The sequence below is a fragment of the Peromyscus leucopus genome, chromosome 8b, assembly GCF_004664715.2.
Source record: "Peromyscus leucopus breed LL Stock chromosome 8b, UCI_PerLeu_2.1, whole genome shotgun sequence".
Taxonomy (NCBI): Eukaryota; Metazoa; Chordata; class Mammalia; order Rodentia; family Cricetidae; genus Peromyscus; species Peromyscus leucopus.
Window position 1 is genome coordinate 37,003,949 of NC_051086.1, and position 22,663 is coordinate 37,026,611.

Sequence of the window (22,663 nt, forward strand, 5' to 3'; positions counted from 1 at the left end):
TTGGTTGACCTGGACCTGGTAGACCAGGAACTCACTGAGATCCTCCTGCCTCTGCCTCCCAGTGCTGGGGTTAAAGGCCTGTGTACCACAGGTTGGTGAGAATATCTTTAGAAAAAAAAATTAAGCATCTATTTTAATTACCTGTGAAGACAGCAGGAAATCTTCTGTTTAAAGCAAATTTGGTGTTTATTCAGAAGAGGTTTTAACATAGATTTAAATGCCAATGGTGCTAAGAAAGGATGAGGGGGGGAAGGAGAGTTGGAGGAAGTGGGGGGGAAAAGTTGGTGTGGGAGAGCATGAGAGGGGAAGGGGAAGACATACATACAGATAGGAATTTTTTTTTTTTTAATTTATTTTTCTTTTTACTAGCTTAAATTTCCAAGATACCATTAAGAATCAGTATTGGGCCGAAGGTATATATGGATTAGTAGTAGGGCACTTGCCTATCATGTTTAAGGAACTCTGAGATTAATTCTCAGTACCATAAAGTTAGCCAATTAAAAAAAGTAGGCTTTTTTGTGATCATCCCAAATCATTAGTCTTCCTTCACTATCTCATTTCCCTAACATGTCTCATAACACTCTCTTGGCCCTTGGCTAGACACAAATTTTTTTTGTGTGTGTGTGTGGAATTTTTGTTAACAGAAAATATCATTCTTAATTAGTTTCCCTATGAAATATCTCTTTGGCATCCTGGTAAACCCATACTGTTTCTCAGATAAAAACATTTATAAATTTTTTTAATTGGCTCCAAAGCTACAACAGAAACCCTGTCTCAAAAAACCACACACACACACACACACACACACACACACACACACACACACACACACAGATACCCTTCTGTGTTGTGGAAGAACATGCTGATAAATGTTAAAACATAACCCTACTGAAAAACCATGTTTGTAAAGCAAGCTAAAAATGTTTCTTTTGTGAACTAGCCAAATAATTTAACATGATGGTTTTATTGAAGTTTATAATTCCAAAGGCAGGTTTGTTTGCTTGCTTGCTTCCCTTTCTCCCTCTTTCCATACTTCCCTCTGAAGAGCAGCCAAACTGAGCTAAAGCTTCATAAATGGTAAGTAAGTAAGTGGCTTACTCTGAGCTACCTCTGAGCTACATTTCTACAAAGTCAGTATTTTCTGCTAGACTTGTCTTCTTAAATGCAGTTTAAGTGTTGAGATTAATGAGCTGGTTTTACATACTGACCATGGTGGTGCTGTGATTAATGAGGCTTATTTTCCATTTGCTGGTCAGCAATGTAGGTAGCTTCTAAGATTTTGTGTATGGGCACACAGAAATTGAGAAAGAACCTTTTTTGTTTTCTTGTTTACAAAGTAAACCTAAATTCCTTAGGTGTGAACTATTGAAGAGCTGTGTTATAGCTATGGTTGTCTGATCCCTGTGCTCAGGATAGCTCTTACTTAGTCAAAGCACTATGCATAAAGTGACCCCTAGAAAGTTCAGTGTTATGAGTGAGGCATGATCCCCAGGTGGTGGCACTATTTTGAGAGATATTGAAGGGTTGAGGTGGGACCTAGCTAGAGCACACAGGCACTGGGGTATCTTCTCCCTCACCCTGTTGTTGTTGGTTGGTCTTTGGTCTTTTAGGGGGCCCGCCACCCAGCTCCTAAATAAATCACACATGGAGGCTTATTCTTAATTATAAATGCCCAGCCCTAGCTTGGCTTAGTTTCTAGCCAGCTTTTCTTAACTTTAGATTATCCCATCTACCTTTTGCCTCTGGGCTTTTCCTGTTCTCTTACTTCTGTAAATCTTACTCTTTCTTCGTGGCTTGCTGTGTGGCTGTGTGGCTGGCCCCTGATGTCCTCCTCCTTCTCTGGCTCCTAAGTCTTAGATCTCCCCCCAGTTTTCTCCTTCTATATATACTCTCTGCCTGCCAGCCCCGCCTATCCTTTCTCCTGCCTTGCTATTGGCCGTTCAGCTCTTTATTAGACCATCAGGTGTTTTAGACAGGCACAGTAACCCAGCTTCACAGAGTTAAAGAAATGCAACATGAACAAAAGAAACACACCTTAAAATATTATTCTATTACATCACTCTTTTCCCCTTCCCCCTTTCCTTTTCTCTCCTCCCTTTTTCACTCTCCTTTACCTTTTTCCTCTTTCCTTCTTTCCTTCCCCTTCTTTTTTCTTCCCTTTTTCTCTCTCCCTCATCTTCTTCCCCCTCTCTTTTCTCCTTTTTTACTTACACTGTCTCCTGCTTTTCATTTTCCTGATTTCATGAAGTGAAGAACTACCTCCTCCACTCTTGCACAAAAGTTAGCAGAAGTGCCTTAAAAACACTAAACATGGTAGGTGGTCTTGGTCTGTAAAAGCTGCCAGGTAGGGCTTAGTTTATAAGAATAATATTTAGATTGATTTTCACTTTGTCATACACTTTGTAGTAGAAGAGAGAGAAGTTCCAAGTTACTTTTGTGAAATCCTACTCTTAAGTGAAACAAAAAAGTGGTATGTTACTTGCAAACCTGTAGAAATGAAGCCTTTTATAAAATAGGTTTTGTCATTGGCATGGAACTCTTTAAAGACTCGCAGTGCCCCATGGTCCTGTTGCTAGGATTACACCTTTTTTTTATTGCAGCACGGAGAGGCTTTTGAGTTAAATTCATTCTTATGTCACCTGACAGTCTTGTGGTTTTAGATGAGTATGGTTCATTGCTATTATTAACCTGGCTTGGCAGTTGTACATAACTGGAGTTTTTAGGGATTTTGCAAAGTGGAACTGCTTAAGAGAAATAGAATGCCAGTAATGTACAGCTTAATTCATGATGCTGTTTTAAAATATGTTAACACAAAATCACCTTATATCTAGTTATAAATTTGGTAATACATTTGCTTTAAAATGCATTAGGAGTAAAATTTAAATGCTAAGTTATTAGATGACTTCTTATTACTAAAATATTATGAAAAGTTGTGGTAGTAATTTTTATTATTTGAAGATTTTATTTTTTTATTTTGTTGGAGATGGGGCCTTATTATATATAGTCCTGGTGAGCCTGGAACTGACCATGTAGCTCAGGCTGGCCTCTAATTCCTAATCCTCTCATGTTCACTTCAGCAGCACATACTAAAATTGGAAAGATATGGAGAAAAGATTAGTGAGGCCCCTGCAAAAGGATGACATGCCAATTTATGAAGCATTTCATATTTTTTCTTATTGAGACTGGCTACCACTATAGTCAGAGGTAAAAATGTGGGATCCATATTCTCTTCTGTTGTATTCTGATAAACAAAGCTATTCAGTGTGTGAGAAACAGATGAACTAAACTGATTAGAGTTATGCTGGTGAAGTTTCTATTTTATTTACAGTTGGTAACCAAGAGTATTGATATTCTTTAGAGAGGCAGGCTCAAATAATGGGTTAAGTATTTAGGATTCAAAATTTAACTCTGTAAATGCTTCCCTCCACCCCCCTCCCCCACTTGGTGGGATTGGTTACATGTTTCATTTGATTAATGCATTATTTTTATAGTACCTAAGAGTAAAGATATTTAAAAATTTTGGTGATGATGGAGAATTTTGTTAATTCCTGATATTGACCTAATTGAAGTTGGTAAATGTGTTTTATATACTAACAGTCTTCTAATTTTAGGACACAGTAATGAAATGACTATTGACTGGAAAATTCTAATCATTTTAAAAATTATTTGTAGATGAATTCTGACTCATTTTGGTTAATGTTAATGCTAAGTGAAATATATCTATTGGGACAAATCATGATGCTTTGTAAATGTATTTTTCCATAGTAATTTTTGGTCAAACTTTTTTCTTTTTGAAAAATAACTTGAGTCTAATAGCCTCTTTCCTGTTTTTGAATCTCTAGTATAAAGTCAAGGATTAGAAGAGTAACCCAACAAGTGTGTTCTGTTAGAAATTTGGTAAAATGTTTTAAAACCCTCTAAAAAGTTGTATGTTTTTCACATGTTGGTGAGATTGGTTTGTTGATGACCCATTCTGTGCCATCTATCACATTGTGTCATATAATGAAATGTTGGATAGATGTTGTGAAATAGATTATTTATGGAACTTGAGTCTAGTAAGCTCAGAAATTTAATTATAGAGCTAGGATGTTGATCAGATCAAATATTCTTAACTTTGCCAAATTCAATATATTGCTCTTAACAATTAAAAAAAAATTGAATGTCAATGTACACTGCAATCTAGGTCCATCTAGGTTTTGGTGTTTATCCAGAATGTTTTTCTTAAAAGTATTTATAGAAGGTAACAAATTAGTATTTTTTGTTGAGCCAAGTCTAATTTCTAGTTTAATTTTTTTTGGTTTTTCGAGACAGGGTTTCTCTGTGCAGCTTTGGTACCTGTCCTGAATCTCACTCTGTAGACCAGGCTGGCCTCGAACTCACAGAGATCTGCCTGGCTCTCCCTAGTTTAATTTTTTTTTTAAATGATGTACTTTATACAGAAGTTAAATCCACACTGTAGAAAGGCTTAAAATACCTTCTTAGGGGTAAAAATGACAGTTATGTCCTTACTATATCTGGGAAATCTGGTTGTCAATGCTTTAACACAGAATTATTATTATGCACCATTAACTGGTAACTTGCTGTGTGGAATGATTCAGAGGCTCCATTTGAAAAGGTACTAAAATTACTTAATATGCTCCATTTGCAATCTAACTTCTGATCTGTGGCAGGCAGGGACCTTTTTGTAATAAATGAATGGCAAAGGATGTTGGAGTATCAAAAATGTCTTTTTGAATGGGTTACCCTTTAATGACCACTGTATGTAAATAAAATTAAATCATTGTTTAAAAAAAATTCTTAATCCTCTTAGCTCAACCTCCTAATAGCTGAGATTATAGTCATGTGCTTTCTGAACTTGAAGAATTCTTGAGAATGTTTTAGACAGGTGTATCTAAAATATGTAATTTGTAAATATTATAAATTAGTTCTAGGTGCATGAGTGTCTTAATGATTTTTCTGCTATTTATTGCTTTGCTTTCTCATTATGTCTATACAGGAACACTGCAGATATTTGGAAAGTCATGTGTTTTTGTGTATATAACATAAATGTATTTATAAGTAAATTTTAAATTAATACATTACATTAATTTATTTATTGGCCACATTCTAGTTATTTACATACCAAATTTTTTTTTTTTTAACTTTACTGACTTGGACCTGAATTTATCTGATAAGGTTCTATTATATTATCTTCCATCTTTTCTTTGTAGTATTTAGGTATTTGTGTCATTGTGATAGGGATTTCTGCTGTTTACAAAATCAACTTATTAAACACTTTTTTCTGGTGCTTTTACTTCTTTGTCTTTATCATCTTCATTTTCGACATCATCATCAGGTCTTCTGTATTCCAGGCTGGCCTTGGCCCAAGGAAAATGACCTTTAATTTCCAATCTTTCACCCCTAGAGTGCTATGATTACAAGCATAGGCTACTTTTTTTTTTTTTTTTTTTTTTTTTTTTTTGGTTTTTCAAGACAGGGGTTTCTCTGTGTAATTTTGGTGCCTATCCTGGATCTCACTGTGTAGACCAGGCTGGCCTCTAACTCACAGAGATCCACCTGGCTCTGCCTCCCGAGTGCTGGGATTAAAGGCATGCCCCACCACCGCTCGGCCATAGGCTACTTTATTGGGCTTATAAAGTGCTGAAGATTGAACACAAGGCCTCATGCAAGCACTCAACCTACTGAGATAGTCCATTTGTTTGTTGGTTTGCTTCTTTTTCTGAGACAGGACCTCATGCTGTATTGCAGGCTGGCCTAGAACTCATTATGTAGCCCAGGTTAGACTCAAACTCTTAGAAATCCACATGTTTCAGTCTCTAAAGTGCTGGGATTGTAGGTGTGAGCTACTATACCCTGCTAAACATTATTGTTTGTGACAATAATGCAAGATTTGTAAGAATCAGAAAAACAGGCAGCTTTTTTTTTTTGTGCTGTGTGTCTGCTACTACTTGAGAAAGCTATAGAATTGACCCACCTTTTTCTCTATCAATCACTTTTTTCTCCGTTATTCTTTATAAGGCTAGTTTTAATAAGAAAGCTCCTGGGCAAAAATAACAGTCTGTAGGCATTAGTTTTGATATCTCTGTGGTCTAGGAATTGGATTGTCATGTACTTTATTTGTTCAGCCTATCGTAGAATCTGACAGTGATAGATAATCGGGCTAACCACTGCTTCTTTGCTAAAGAATTTAGGATATCTGACCATTAGTGGGACCAAAAATATTTCTTTTTAAAAAGTCTTTGTCAACAGTAAACAGGAACCAGGACTATGAAAAGACTTAAAAAAGTACAGAGGAGAAGGAAGGGATCATTAAGCTACAGTCTCAGAAAAGTATTTGATTTCTAAAACTTTGGAAAAATAAAAAATTTTTATGCAATTGGCTTTCTTAACAAGGTGCATGGGCTAGAAGATAGAAACAAATCTTGGCCAGCTGAATCTGCTTTTCATGAGACTTTCTTGTTCTGATTCTGAATTTAATATCCTTAGTCTTATTTTCATATTAACAAATTAACATCCTCTTTGGGGATGTTATTTGTTTTATACTATGTTCTAGTATATTTTAAGTATAATTTTTTGTTTGTTTTTATTTTTTGTTTTTTTGATTTTTCAGACAAGGTTTCTCTGTGTAGCTCTGGCTATCCTGGATCTTGCTCTGTAGACCAGGCTGACCTCAAACTCACAGAGAGCCACCTGGCTCTGCCTCCCAAGTGCTGGGCTAAATCAGATATCTTTTTGACATAATTTTTAAGTAAGTTTTTTGTATCTACTACAGATTTCAGAATTTACACCAACTTCCAGGACAGTGAAGAGGATTGGGTGCAGCAGTGATGGTGTGTGGGCAATCTGAGGAAACCACTGACATTTAACATTCTTTACTTAAAGCAGGGCCATTCTGGCCACATTTCCTCAGAGAGTGAAGTATAGATCACTCCTTTCTTGCTGTCACTTTTATTATCATTTAAAAATCAGGTCTCTGCCTGGGCTCAGTGTGCTGGGCTCTGCTGGCTCCCCATGGGAGACCTTGGTTTGGGGGATATGGGAATATGGAGTGGTTTGGGAGAGAGGGCTGGGGGGACAAGGGGGGATCTGTGGATGGTGTGTGGAGTGAGTGGAACATTTCTTAGTAAAGAAAAATGAAAAAAAAAAATCAGGTCTCATTTTGTAGCCCAGGATGACCTCAAACTTGTGATTCAGCTGGGTCTTCAGTCTAATTGTACCTTTGCTAGGGTTAGCACTTTCCCCTATTGTGATCATTTTTATTAGACTTCTGTATCTTAAGTCCTATACCCTAGTTCAGGCCACCCAACTCTATATGCTTCTGAAAATGTGTACTTTTCAGATTAAACAAATGATTAAATTTAAATAATTATTTCATTCCTTCAACAGATTACTACGTCCATCTGTAGTAATTTTCATTTGTAGGTCATTTTTTCCTTGACCTCGTTAAATATATTCTACAGTTCATCAGGGACCTTCTTGGTAGTATGCTCTGTTCTAACTTTTCTGGAACATTGATTTGCCAGTTTTCTCTAGCTACATTTAAATTCTTTTTCTATTCCTTCCCTTAATTTAGAAATATAAACACTAAATATGTTTGTTAAAAATGTTTGTATAAACATTTCTGAACATTTCATAACTGCATGCCTTTATCTTTTAAGAGAAAAGCCTCATAAGCTCACCTTTTCTGGCTGTCTAAGGTGACCGTTGGTCTTGGTTCAAGATAATCCCAGTTTTTTCCTGACTATGTAGGTTGCCTTTTAATTCAAAACCATGCAGTTTACATGGGCAGTTATATCACCCCCAGTTTCTGTGTTATCCTCTTTGACAGGGAAGTACTTAGAATCTTAAATCTTGCTTCTCTTCTTCTCAGTCCCCCTGTCTGTTGTTACTTAACTCTCCCCTCTTTCCTCTGATGCTGTTCTAGTGCGAGAACCAAGCCCAGCAAATGGCTGAACCGCCAGATGGCTGACTTAGTATTTATGAAGCTTCGCCTTCCTGCAGCGTTTGGTTCTGTGCACTGCTGCTTTCCTCATCTTCCTTGACTTTCGTAAGCACTGCATTGTGAGTGTTTTCTTCCTCTCTGGTGGTGTGTCTGTACTGATCCTCCTCTCCACTCCCTTCTTAGCACTTTGACTGTTATGCCTTCGTTTCTTCTCCTAGCCTCATATTCTCATGATTTTCCTAATTTAGGCTCCATTGTTTCATCTGTATTCTTGCAGTTTTCTGCTACCCCTTCAGGATCCCCTTTCCTTTTCGCCCATTTATCTATCAAAATCCTTTACTTTGTCTCTTCCTGAGTCAAATTCAAGCACCCTGAAAGCTTCTAGAGAAAAAAAAAATCACCTGTGCAGTTTGTGGCCAGTCATATTCTCATGATTGTTAACCATGTGTAGGATTACAGTGTTGCTCAGAAGTCTTACTGTTCCTGGTCAACATAATTTCTTCCCAGCAAGTGCCATACTCCTTTTTACTGGCCTCTCTTTCTAGTCTAATGCAAGAGTTACTTTTTGTTTTGAACTTGATCCTAGACAAAGGCTGAGAAGGCAGTTCTTGAGTTAATTCTTTAAACAGTATTCACTCCACCACTTCCTCAAAGACCTGTAATTTCCTCTCCACCTCAAACTGCATTGGAGTGTAAACATGTTCACATATTTCCTTTCTTAGTGACAAAACACCCATTGCTCTTAATTCTCAACTCCTTTCTTTTCTTGACAGTTGCCTTTTTTTTCTTTAGTCCTGTGCAATCTGACTTCTGTTCTCCTTACTCCTTAGAACTTTCCTTACCGTGATCACCAGTGACGATTCCAAAGCTGCTGAATGCTTTTTAGTTGCTGCCATTGTACTTTCTGTGGGTTCCTTGAAGCCACTTCTTGATTTTCAAACTGTTGGTCTGTTCTGTCATAGTTTTAGAGTAGAGTCCTGTGTATTATAAGCCGGTGTTGTCTTAAGTATGGGTATCTGCTTTAGCTTGATGTGCAGGGTCAGACTTCTATCAGTTTCCAACAGAGACATTTATCTTTAAATTGTGACAATGTACAAATAAAGGTCTGGTGTTTCCCCCTCCCCCCAAATATGTATTGTGAAGTGAAAAATGCGATTCAGCATTGTCTTGATGAGACATAGTAACTGCCCTGATCCACCTGGTATGTCCCTTCCTGTTGTACTTTCATGTTTCCTTGCTCTCTGAGGTAACCACTCTCCAAACTTGGGGGCTGTCAGCTTCCCTCCTTCTCCCTCCCCTCTTTCCCATCCACTTCTCCCCAACTCCATTATTGAGTACACGGAAAAAGGGTAGCAGGCTGGGCGGTGACTAGAGTACTACCTGCAGTTCACTTTTCTTTGTTTTTGTAAAATTTTAAATAGTAGCTATTCTCAGACTGAATATTGCCAGGTTCTAACTTTTATTTAAATAAAAATGCAGTAGCTTTTTGTGTGCCTGTTTTACTCACAATATATCCCTGTTTTGACCTACAACAAAACTATTTCTATTTTTATACTTCTGTGTTGCAGAAAAACAACTTAAAAATTAGTTAACCTTGGCCAGGCGGTGGTGGCGCACGCCTTTAATCCCAGCACTCGGGAAGCAGAGCCAGGCGGATCTCTGTGAGTTCGAGGCAGCCTGGCTACCAATGAGTTCCAGAAAGCGCAAAGCTACACAAGAAACCCTGTTCGGAAAAAAAAAAAAAAAAAAAAAAAAAATTAGTTAACCTTATGTCATCTCTCCATGGGATCAGCATATTTTTATTAGTAATTTGTGCTTACATATATTTAGTAAGTTAATCCTTTATATAAATTGACTCTATCTTATATGTTGATAGTAGCCAATTTTTAAAATTTTTTGTGTTTTTATTTTTAATCTAAAAATCATACCTATGTAACTTTTTAACACCTTGAACCAAATAGTGTAAAGATCAGGTGTATGTTCTTCAGTAATAATACAGCTTCTGAGTCCATCAGATAAGACTTTTAGTTATAAGAATATATGTGGAATATTTATTAAGGTAACTAAAGTGGATCCTTGTTTTTTGTTTTTTTTTTTTCCAAGTTGGCCTTTGCCAGAGTTTGACCCAAGCCAGATTCGACTGATCGTATATCAAGACTGTGAAAGACGAGGGAGAAATGTATTGTTTGATTCTAGTGTTAAGAGAAAAAATGAGGACACATCAGTATCGGTGAGTGTTGTTCTTATCTCGGGTATTTTAATAATTCAAGAAAGAATTAATATAATTTCAACTATGGTAACTTTGTTAATACAAAACATCTCTAGCCTGTTTAAAATTCAGAGTCCTAATTTTGAGATTTTTTTTCTCCCTTTTATTGAAAATAAACTTTTTTCCCCTCCTATATCCTGATTACAGTTTCCCTTCTCTCTGCTCTTTCCAGTTCCTACTCACTTCCCTTTCCATCCAGATGTAACCCCTTTCTGTCTCTCATTAGAAGAGAACAAGGCACAAGAAACAGATATAGATGCAGAGACCCACTTAATCACACACTCAGAAATTCCTTAAAAACATTAAACAGTAGCTATAATATAATATATACACAAAGGACCTGTAGGGAGGGATATATATATATATATATATATATATATATATATATTATATATATGATTTTTTTTAAGCCATGACAAGACATTATGAGATGAGGAACCTCTAAAGATGCCATTGAGTTCATTTTCTGTTGGCCATCTACTGCTGGATATGCAGCCTATCCTTAATAGTAGTTAGTTTCCCCAGTGAGACTGCCTTAGAGAAAATTAAATTTTCATTTGTAAGTGGTTATCAATTGGAGATAGCTACTGGATTAAGGATGGGGGCATTCCTATTTCTCCTTTCAACTTTAAGACCCCATCTGGTCTTAAAGACCAGACAGACCCCTACAGACCATACAGACCCGGTGCATGTTGCCTCAGTTTCTATGAGTTCATATTGTGTTAATACTGTTGATTTAGAGTGCTTTGTTTATTTTTTTTTTCTTGGTGTCCTCCATCCCCTCTGGTTTTTTGATCTTTCTGCCTCCTCTTCTGCAGGGTTCCCTGGGCTCTGAGGGAAGGCTTTGATGGAGATATCATTTTATGGCTTAGTGTTCCAAGGTCTCTAACTCACTGTGTGTCTGGTGTAGGTCTCTGTATTTGTTCCCATCTGCTGCAGGAGGAAGGTTCTCTGATAATGGCTGAGCAAGGCACTGGTCTATGAATACAGCAGAATGTCATTTGGAATCATTTTATTGCTGCATTCTTTTAGAAGAATGGTAGTATTTGGTTTTGCCCTAGGTCCCTGGGCTATCTAATCTCAGGTTCTTTGTCATCCAAGCAGTGTTAGGTATGGATAGTACGAAAACCTAATACAGCAGAAGTTTCCTAAAATATGTACATATATAATGGAGGAGACAGATCCAACTGGATATCTCTTGTCACTAAATGAAGCTTCCATTACTGGTAATAGGTTACATTTAATTGAATTGTTTGCCAAAGGGGTCTCTTAAGAACCCTCAAACAACCAAGACTATAGGTTGCTCTCCACAAACTGATGGCAAGGCCCTATTGCTGAAGGTAACACCTACACAACTTATTGAACCTGGAGAAGTTGTGCTGGTGCCTGCATAGAGCCTTCACCCTTATGTGCTAGCATCTTTGTTACAGAAAGGTACTCTGCATGCTACCAAAGGAGAAATGTAAACACCAACCCTTTGATCTACAGTAATGTCCTGTTTGCAAGATATGCTAGAGCAATGTTGGCGCAAAGCTTGTGGGGTTAACCAACAAATAACTGATTTGACTTATGGTCTACTCCATGAGTTTTTGTTTGCTTGCTTGTTTGTTTTTTTATAAGACAACACTTGGGTTACTTGTTATCAATCTAACCAGAAACTGTTTTTGTTTGACATTTATTCCCTTATACCTGTGGGTCACATCCCCTTTGAAAGTCGAACAACTCTTTCACAGGAGTCACCTAAGGCCATTGGAAAACAAAAATATTTACCTTACAATTCATAACAGAAAAATTACAGTTATGAAGTAGCAACAAAAAATGATTTTTATGGTTGGGGTCACCACAACATGAAGAATTGTATTAAAGGCTCTCAGCATTAGGAACGTTGAGAACCACTGCCTTATGTGATGATGTTGTTAAATATGACCTAGGAACTACTGGGAGTCTTATAGAGAATCTGGTTAGACCTCTGATTGTACAATCAGGGAAAGTGAGACCTAGAGAACAATAAATATTTATCTGATGGTATAAAGCAAATTAAGTCTGCAGTCCTAATAACATACTTTTCCCTACTCTAAAGTGGAGGCAAGAACCTGTATCTATTCTTTAAATCTTCAACACTGTATTTTGAAACATTGTTATTAGTTTAGCAACAATAAGACATTTATTTGGTTGGCCAAGAGAGCCTAGTGTAGTGTTGGCTACTGCCATTACATCTTAAGACATAAAGACAAAGTGCCCCGGGCCTAGAATGGGTTTCTCCCTCTTTTTAGGTTGCCACTTTCTACCAACATTCCAATAATCAACTGAAAACAAAATACTTTGGAGAAAATTTTTTTTCTATCAGTTGAACTTTTTATTGAGTTTTTTTTTTTTTTTTTTTTTTTTTTAAAGAATTGGGTTCATTTGAGATTTTTGACTTCTGAAAAAAACATGAATATGTCTGTCCTGGTCTGTTATCTTATACACAAATGTGTCTTCAGCATCTGCCACAATAATGGGTGTTCATCTTTTTTGATTGCTATATTTTTACTATATCGCACCTAATTATTAAGAATTTTCGGGGCGGTGGTGGTGCACGCCTTTAATCCCAGCACTTGGGAGGCAGAGGCAGGTGGATCTCTGTGAGTTCAAGGCCAGCCTGGTCTACAGAGCGAGTTCCAGGAAAGGCGCAAAACCACACAGAGAAACCCTGTCTCAAAAACCAAAAAATAAATAAATAAATAAAAGAAAGAAAAAGAAATGTAGTTGAAAAAATGTGAGAACATGCCATTTATCCTAAAAAAAAAAAAAAAAAAAAAAAGTTTTCAACCTTTTAGAGATTGTGCTTTGTGTAAATTGTTTATCCCTTTCTCACACTTTGTAATCTGATGAAAAAAAGCATCTATACAAGTTAACCAAGGGTTTATAAAATACTAAATACTTGGAAATTTAGCAGCCTGTGCCCTCTTGGTTTCTACATATAGCCTATTATGGCAGGTAGTTAATGAACAAATAAATCTACACATAATTCTAAATTGTGAAAGTACTGTGAAGAAAGCTTATAGAATACTTAATAAGATGCCAAAAGTAAGGAACTAAGTTTCCATCAATTTGAGTGATAGTCTCCTTTACTGAAAAAGTAAAATAAAAGCTGAAATGTGAAGAAATAACAGTAACACTTGATGAAAAGTCTGCAGGGTGATTTTGGAGCTTGGCAAATTGGAAAATTTAAAAAAAAAAGCCCACCTTGGCTGGAGTGATAGCAAATAATATGCAAAGTAGTTGGAGGTGAAGGTTGAATAGAGATGAGGCAAGGGCATAGTATTCAGGGCCTTAACGAGTTTCAGGGTTAGATGTTTGGATCATATCCTAAGTACAGAGGGAAATCACTGAAGATATCAAACTTGAATTTCAAAAAGTCACCTTATCTGCTTTATGAAATGTAGTTGGGTATGATTATGGGAAAAATGTTTGATAAATTTACCATTTTAGTTTGAATAGTGTAAGAGGTAAGATACCTCAAAGTCATAGAAATAGAGATGCTCAAGACTTTTGAAATCTAAAAACAACTATAAATATGATCATGGGCACTTCTTTGTATTTAGGCTACCATAAAGCTTAACAAAAATTTGCTAAGTTTGACAGATTAGCTAACATGAACAATACTCTTGCTTTTTTTAGTCCAACATTTACTGAAGTTTCCTTTGTGTCTGGTAATGTTTTACTACATACATTACAGTGTCTGGCACCTTTATCTTGATTAATGTTGCTCATTGTGCATTTCATTTATTCTGCATCCTTTTTTTTTTTTTTAACCTTAATTTGCTCTATACGTCTTGATTTATACTGTTTTCCAAATCTCTTGCCCATCTTTTCTGGATTGATGCTTCATTATTCTCTCCTGCTCATGTCTTTCTCTGTGACCTTTTTCTTTGCCTACATATATATTGATAAAGAGTCATTATCTAACATCAAGAAAATTTTAAAAATTTTGTTACATTTTATTTTATTGTGTGTGGAAGTCTGATGACAAGTTTCAAGAGTCACCCCTCCCAGCATGTGGATTCTGGGAATGAACAGCAGGCACTTATACCAACTGAGCCATCTTGTTTGACCATAACAAAATAATGTTTAACTTTCTCTGTGTGTGTCTTTATTCAGACAGAATAACAAAACAGTACAGACTGGAAGGTCAGGATGGAGTGCTGGCATGTTGGGTTTTTGTCAGGTTCTCTTCCAGATTACAGACTGTTGATTTCTTGTAACCTCACATGTAGAAAAGAGGGTAAGAGCACTCTGAAATTGTTTCTGTATGGGTGCTGTTCCCATTATGAGATGCTCCCCCCTTATGACCAAAGAACATTCCAAAGTCCAGACCTCCTAATACCATACCCTCAGGGATTCATATTTTAACACCAATTTTGGGGAGACATGGTGTTTATACCTCCCATTCCTTCTCTGTATCTGTTCCTTCTTTATTGTTTCTCAGTGTCTGCTAGTGTCTCTTTCTTTCTCTGTTAGGCTGTCCTTGGTATCTGTTTTTTGTGTTTCTCTCTATCTCTTACTCTTTTCTGGTGATTTTTCCATGGAGTATCCTGGTCTCTTCTTTTTCATAATAGTATGTCTGTTGGCTTTATTCCTTCAATGCTATGCACTTGCTACTCAACCTTATCCCCCTCAATATCTTGTATCTCCCTCCAACTCCCACTGATTCCCATCTGTGTTAGTTAGGGTTTCTAGTCTGTGAAGAGACACCATGGCTAAGGCAACTCTTACAAAGGAAAACATTTAATTAGAGTGGCTTGCTTATAGTTCAAAGGTTTAGTCCATTGTCATCATGGCAGGAAGCAAGGCAGCATGCAGGCAGACATGCTGCTAGAGAAGGAACTCAGAGTTTTTACATCTTGACTCACAGGCAACATAAAGTAGTCTGAACTAGGCATAGCTTGAGCATAGGACACCTCAAAGCCCACCCCCTCAATGACATACTTCCTCTAACAAAGCCACACCTCCTAATAGTGCCACTCCCTGTGAGCTTATAGGGGCCAATTACGTTTAAACTACTACACTATCCTTTTCCCAGTTACTCTCCCTACTTTTCATCATTTTTGTTTTTGTGACCTGATGAATTTCATTAAGGTTGCTTATAAGAGCATGGATTAGAGGTTATTTATAGGAGCATAGGTACCTTACCAGCAGCTATACTACTGAAAAAAATGTCTCAGTCCTCTAGAGGCAGAGACAGGCAGATCTCTGTGAGTTCAAGGCCAGTGTGTTCTATAGAGTGAGTTCCAGGACAGCCAGGGCAACAAAGAGAAACCCTGTCTTGAAAAACAAACAAAAATCTCTCCTTCCACCACCATTAAGTGCCTAAAGGTCTTCAGGGATGAGTAGGACCTTATAGGTCCCTCTCCAGCCTATGACAAGATGTTGACAGGTCTAGTCTTGTACAAATAATTACAGCAGCTATGAGTTTAAGAATGCTGTGACCATATCATGTCCAGAAGATAGTGTTCTGTAACATTCCACTCCAACTTCTAGCTTTTACATTCTTTCTACCCTCTCTGCTATAATGATCCCTGAGTCTGGGAGGGGTGACATAGACATCTCATTTATGACAGAGCATTCAGCAGCCACTTATTCTCAGCACTTTCACCAGTTACGAATTTCTGCATTAACTGCTGCCCACTGCAAAGAGATGCTTTTTTTTCTTGAGACAGTGTTTCTCTGTGTAGCCCTGGCTATCCTGGGAACTCATTCTGTAGATCAGGCTGGCCTCAAACTCAAGGATATGCCTGTCTTTGCCTCCTGAGTCCTGAGATTAAAGGTGTACACCAAACAGCTGGCTTAAAAACAAGCTTTTCTGAACAAAGCTGACAGTGTCACTACTCTGTGGGCATAAGTACAAATATTTAAAAAGTGGTTTGCTGACATGTTTGTTCATTTAGCAAAATAAAAGTAGTAGGTTCCCAGCTAGAGCCAGACCTACTGAGGCATGGGCTTTTGACCAGGTTTATAGTACTAACCATGAATTCTCTTTGTAAGACGAATTGCTAAACAGTCTTATTAATAAAAAAAAAAAAAAAAAAAAAAAAAAAAAAAAAAAACTCGGAGCTAGATATTGGGGTGAAAAACTGAGAGATCAGAGAAATAGGACAAGCCACAGACAACCTTACCTCACTGACACCTCAGTCTCCAAAGAGACCTACTTCCTTTATACTCACGCCTATATGCCTTTCTTTTTTTGCCATCTCATTTCTCTGCCCAGCTACATCACTTCCTCTTCCTGCCCTGCTCTGTCACTTCCTTTTCTTTTTGTACAGATCTCCAGATATTTATGGTTAGTGCTGGGATTAAAGGTTTATACTACCACGCCTGGCTCTGTTCCTAGTATGGCCTTAAACTCACAGAGATCTAGACGGATCTCTGCCTCCCGAGTGATAGGATTAAAGGCATGCACTACCATTGCCTGACCTCTATGTTTCCTATAATGGCTGGTTTTTTACTCTGATCCTCAGATAAACTTTATTTGGGTGCATGATATATTGGGGACACAATACATCACCACATGTCTTCTGTAAAACAGGCCTCAAATCTAATCAGAAAGCAGTAAGTTATCCCTGTAATCTTTACATCACTGTTTTACCAATGATAACATACTGCTCAGCAGGTCAGTATTGTAACATTCAGGGTTTACTGCTGGGTAATACCACTTTCTTCCACAGTGGCCTTCATAGTACCTTCTGCATTATGAAAACTAGCCAGTAGGGAGGAATTTTTTTAGATCAATTCCAAATTGATTTCTCTGTGTCTTGTATCCAAAGTGTGTTATATTGTTCGTAATAGGATCTTACCATCCAAGAATGGTTGGCAACCAAGAGCAATGGCAATAGCTTGTTTTATGTGGCGGTCTCTAGGGCTTCTCTTGCCAGTAACTTACAGGGTGGTGGCCCGTGTCTGGCACTGAAAATTTTATTTAATAACCCCTGTGTTAGTATTGCCCACAATTGCAGGATTCTTGTGTTCAAAGTACTCCTTAAAAATATTTTTTTAGTTCTTTGAGAGTTTCATACAACATATTTTGATGACATTTACACCCCCCCTTTCCACATCATATTTATATTCCAATTCTTCCCAGATCAACTCCACTCCCTGTGCACCCAACTTTTTTTTGTCACTTACAAAAAAAAAAAAAAAAAAACCCTTCAAGACCATTTTATGTTGCTCAGATATTCTTAGATATGTAGTCTTCTACTGTGACATGGTCAACTTTCTAGGGCCTACACTCATAGAGAAAAGCATCTCTCTCCACTGTCAGCAGCTAATAGTTACCAGTAACTCCACAGCTAGGAGTGGGATTGTGTGTCCAACTCCCTTCTCCATTCTGGGATTTCTTCTGGCTTAGACTTGCACAGGTTTTGTATGTGCTGTTGTGACCACTTGTGAGTTCATATGTGTAGCTTCTCTGCTGTGTCCAGAAGATAATGTTTCTTTTTAATTATCTAATACCTCTGACTCTTACTCTTTTCCAGCCATCTACTGTAGTGATCCCTGAACCTTAGGAAGTGCAGTATATGTGTTCCCTTTAGAGCTAAACATTCTGCAGTCTCTTACTCTCTGCATCTTCATCAGTTGTGAATCATTTCATTAATCACCAAATAGAAGTTTCTCAGGTGAGGGTTGAGAGATGCATTGATCTATTGGTATAATGATAAATCATTAGGATTTTCAGTTTAATAATATGTCCATATAGCAGCATAATAGTAGATGGTTCTCCCCTCAAGTCTGTGACCTGTTGAGCCATAGGTTTTTGGCTTGGTGATGATGCCAGATATCTTGTAGAATGAGACTTAAATCTAACCAGAAAGTGGTCAGTTACTTCCATGATGTTCATGCCACTATTGCCCCAGTGCACATGTCATTCTAGACCAGTCCTTCTTGTCACTTGTAGGGTTCCTAGCTGGGAATAATTGCTGATTACTTTTCTCCTCTAGTACCTTGGATAGCACTTTCTAGTACTATGAAAATTAGCTAATAGGGCTGAAGCTTCCAGGTCCATACCAGCATAATTTTACCATGTTCTGTGACTTTGGATGAGTTGTTTTCAGCAATAGGATCTTACTGTGTAGTTCTGGAAGGTAACCAAGACCAGTGGCAATAGCCTGTGTTGTTTGGAGATCTGTGGAACCTCCCTAGAAATAACTCCAAAAGGAGAAACCCATTCCTGGTAATAGACTTTTTATTTAAGCCTCTGATGTCTAGGGGCATTGTTGCCTTGTTACAGCATAACACATTTTAACACACACACACACACACACACACACACACTTTTAAGCTTTGTCCCCTTAGAGAATGTAGAGGTCATGAGAATCCAATATAATGAACATATCTAGCCTCTAAATGGTTTTTTCTAAGTTCTTTTATTTATTGAAATGAGCCAGATCTGTGAGAAATAACTTGTCTGTGGACAGAGACAAGAAGAGGAAAAAATGAGCTTGGGACTTTTTTTTGGTGGGGGGAGCTTGAGATGGTTGAGACACATTATAGCACTTCAGTACTTTGGTTGACTGATGAAAAGGTGCTTTGTAGTATGAGGTAAGCCAACTGAGTTTTATTTGTAATTACATAACAGACTTAGGCAATTTCTCTTTGCTTCATGTTTCTTGAATGTAAAATGGAGTATTTTAGTAGCATCTTCCATGCTGAATTGTACATGAGGGCTAGTATTTTGTTGGCAATACTTTGTTTATAAGTAATAAGTTTATTAAGATATAGCCCAGAACATATTCAGTTGATATCCCTGGGACGCCCGCTCTTTTCTGAAGGGAAATGGAGGAGAAAATGGATCTGGGGGAGAGGGGAGGCAGGGTGCACTGGGAGGAGAGCAGGGAAGGGACCTTTGGTTGGAAAGTAATGTATGAGAGAAGAATTTTTAACAAAAGACATGGCCAAGGATACTGATACTAAATGGTATTAACAAGCATTTAAATGAAGTAATATAAATAAAAATATCTAGTGAAATCCTTGACTTCAGTTAGGTTAATTTCCTACTTATAACTATACATCAATAAGTTTAAGTTAGTTCTCTAGACTATTATAATTAGAAATTCTCTAAGTGTCATTATGGTTTCTCTTCCCATACCACAGATAGCAAACTAAGATTTAAGAACTCACATAACCTATTCATAGGATTTGAACTCACTATATCTACTCAAAAGTTTTAAAGCTTCTTTTACTTTTACTTGAAACATTTGATTACAGATGACGTGGAAGTTATCTGTACCTTGTTTTAAAGAGCCTTTGGTGATAATGTAACTATAAAATAGTTACTCCTCAGAAAATTGCAGTTTCACTCTGATTGCTTCTTCTGAAAATCTGAGGTCTTGCACATGGAAGAATCAACATACTAGAAACTGATCAATCACTGAAGTACGTTTTAGTGGTGTTATATACCTAAATAAATTGCAGCTGTGCAAGTTGTGAGCCATGAAAGTTCCAGGGTTCAATGGGTTGGAGAAGAGAGGAAAAGGAATAAAGTAAAAGAAATGAGTCCTGGGACTAGAAAGAGGGTTCCATAGTTGAAAGTACTTTCTTTAGTTCCCAACACCTCACAACCATCCTTAATTACAGTTCCGGGGAATCCAACACCACCTTCTGGCTCTATGGGCACCAGGTACATGTATGGGGTTTAAACATACATGCAGGCAAAATGCAAAGATGTATAAAAGTAAATCTTTTTTAAAAAAGTAGTGAGTCTTTCATCTAGTCTTACTTGATAGCACAATCATCTAGATTTAAAATGTATTCTTTATTTGTTCTTCACATAAATACATTTAATATTAGAAGATGAGACATGGGACTAGGGTTGTATCCCAGTGGTAGAATACGTGCCTACCATGCACATACCCCTGAGCTCAGGTCTTGAACTGCCCTCTCCAAACACAAAAGGTTAAGCAGGTATATGTACCTATAATAAAATATAAATCTATTTTATGTTTCTCCTTCCTCACAGACTACATATGGTTAATTTTTCATGACACTGTTGTTTGTTAATTTGTGACATTATTCTTAAATTTAATTAGACATTTAAAACTTTCTCAGCTTTATTTTCTAAGATAATGAATAGATAAATCTCCTAAACAAAAGTCCTTAAATGTTCTCAATAATTTCTAAGAGTATAAGTTTTGAAAATAAATAATTTGAAAATCACCATTATAGATTACTAAGTTACAATTAATGAATATTGTGTTGGCCATATAATAAAGAAAATTCTCTGGTTTAATAATGTTGCTGAGAAAAAAAATGTACTCCAAATAGTGCTGGAGGAAATAGAGAAAAATACAATATTGTATTAAAGTTGCATTATTTTCAGTTATCTCATCCTTGTTTTTTCCAAGGTTTTTTTTTTCCTTACTGTTGCTTTTAAGTTTATGATAAAAAAAGAAATGTATTGGACTATAAATGGGAGTATCCTCTGTGTTTCAGAAGCTCTGTAATGATGCTCAAGTCAAGGTCTTTGGGAAGTGCTGTCAGCTGAAGCCAGGAGGAGATAGTTCTTCCTCTTTGGATAGCTCTATCAATTTATCTTCTGATGTAAAAGACCAGTGTCCCAAGTACCAGGTAAGATCACTCATCCATTCATTTACAAATCATTTTAATCACTTTCCTAGGGACCAGTATCAGCTATGTACCTATGTACCTTCCTGGAGCCTACATTGTAGCTGTAGAGATGGATAAATTCATTAAATAAGTAAGTTTTTATAATTTTGAAAATCTTAGATGGGAAAAATACAGAGGTCTATAGTATTGGTAGCAGATATTTTATTCATCTTTATCTTAATTCATATTATTGAGTACCCAGAGTAATAAATTTTTGTACCTCTTTATTATTAAATAATAAAATTAAAATACCAGTAAAGTTTGGCAATAGTAGGAAATTAAAGTGTAATTACAAGGATTAAACGCACCTCTTTGCTTTTCAGAAATAAACTGGTTTCTTTTTTTAGGCTAAATAAATCAGTAACTACATAGGAACTTGTATATAAGCTTACTATGTGAAATAGTATCAACTTAGTTTCATCCTAAGTTCATATTATATCTACTCTGAATTTATGACATCCCAAGTTTGTGCAAATAAAACATACTTTGTATTTAGTGATGCTAAAATAGAATCTTTGCCATTCTGTTTGTAAGAGATGGTTGGATTTGGGTGGAAATTTGTCCTTGTACCCATCGATAAGGCAATGTATGTAAAAGGATTCTAAAGTTATTCAACTCTGCATGTTAGGAGGTGATTCACAGGACACTCTTGTTTTTCCTTCACCCTAGGAACAGAACCTTAGCAAACACCTAACAATGCTTTGCCATATATCACCTGTATAAGTCAGGAAATTTACATAATTTGAGAGGTTTTCCTAATTTGTTAAGTTGTATAAAATTGCTTTTTCTGTATATATTATTTGATTAAAAATAAAATTAGATTTTTTTTTGAGACAGTTTCTCTGTGTAGTTTTGGTGCCTGTTCTGGATCTCGCTCTGTATACCAGGCTGGCCTTGAACTCACAGAGATCTGTCTGGCTCTGTCTCCCGAGTGCTGGGATTAAAGGCATGCGCCAACACCACCTGGTAGGACTGGCTCTTCAGGGGCTTTCTCCTGCACACAAAGTAATGATCAGATGCTGAGAACCTGATATTCTGTCTGTGGTGTGCTTCTCAGTCATTAATCTGGTCCTCAAGATCATGGTCAGGGCAGTCCTTTGTACACAGGAATGGAAAGATAATCTCTTGTCTCAGCCCTTATTGGCTAAGACTTCTCAACATCCAAGTGAACTGAAGCTAATCTGACATTGTCTTCTCACTTGTACATCCTAGTGGGATATATGTGAAGTTTTCAAAGCAGCAATATATGCAAAGCCAAGGTTTGAGGAAGGGAGTTTTGGGGAATGGGCAGCAGATGGTAAATCCAGGGTACTCAGGCTAGGATGCACTGTGGGTGTTGCTTGCTTTGCAGCTGGGGTCCCACTGTCTCTGATCCTGGGGAGTGGGGGGGAGGGGGTGAATAGACGCAGAACCAAATGACACAGGCCTCTGGGAGGTTGTAAACAATCTTGTTTATTAAACAAAGGACTGAGGTAAGAAAATAAATAAGTAAATACATAAATAAATATTAGAAAACTGACCAAGATTGTAATGATCCAAAAGGTAGTGATTGATTATTACATTTTATGTCAGAATCCCAGAAAACACACTTTTTTAAATAAAAGCATTCAGTTATACTTGATATGCTAGATAAAATATGATCTCCAGCCGGGTAGTGGTGGTGCACACCTTTAATCCCAGCACTCAGGAGGCAGAGCCAGGAGGATCTCTGTGAGTTGGAGGCCAGCCTGGGCTACAGAGTGAGTTCCAGGAAAGGCGCAAAGCTACACAGAGAAACCCTGTCTCGGGGGAAAAATATATATATATATATT

The 22,663-nt window shown here is 37.1% G+C and overlaps 1 protein-coding gene and 1 non-coding gene across 3 annotated transcripts in view; both read left to right on the forward strand.

The window, feature by feature from the left end:
* Positions 1-22,663, forward strand: part of Fnip1 (folliculin interacting protein 1) — an 88,737-nt gene that overhangs the window by 23,487 nt on the left and 42,587 nt on the right. For both annotated transcript variants that reach the window (XM_028880016.2, XM_028880017.2), the window contains exons 2-3: positions 10,046-10,172; positions 20,679-20,813. In XM_028880016.2, the coding sequence (XP_028735849.1) occupies positions 10,046-10,172; positions 20,679-20,813 (262 nt within the window). The remainder of the gene's footprint in view (positions 1-10,045; positions 10,173-20,678; positions 20,814-22,663) is intronic.
* LOC114700435 lies at positions 3,067-3,171 on the forward strand. Its single transcript, XR_003735679.1, has one exon. It is a non-coding gene; the product is annotated as a U6 spliceosomal RNA (small nuclear RNA).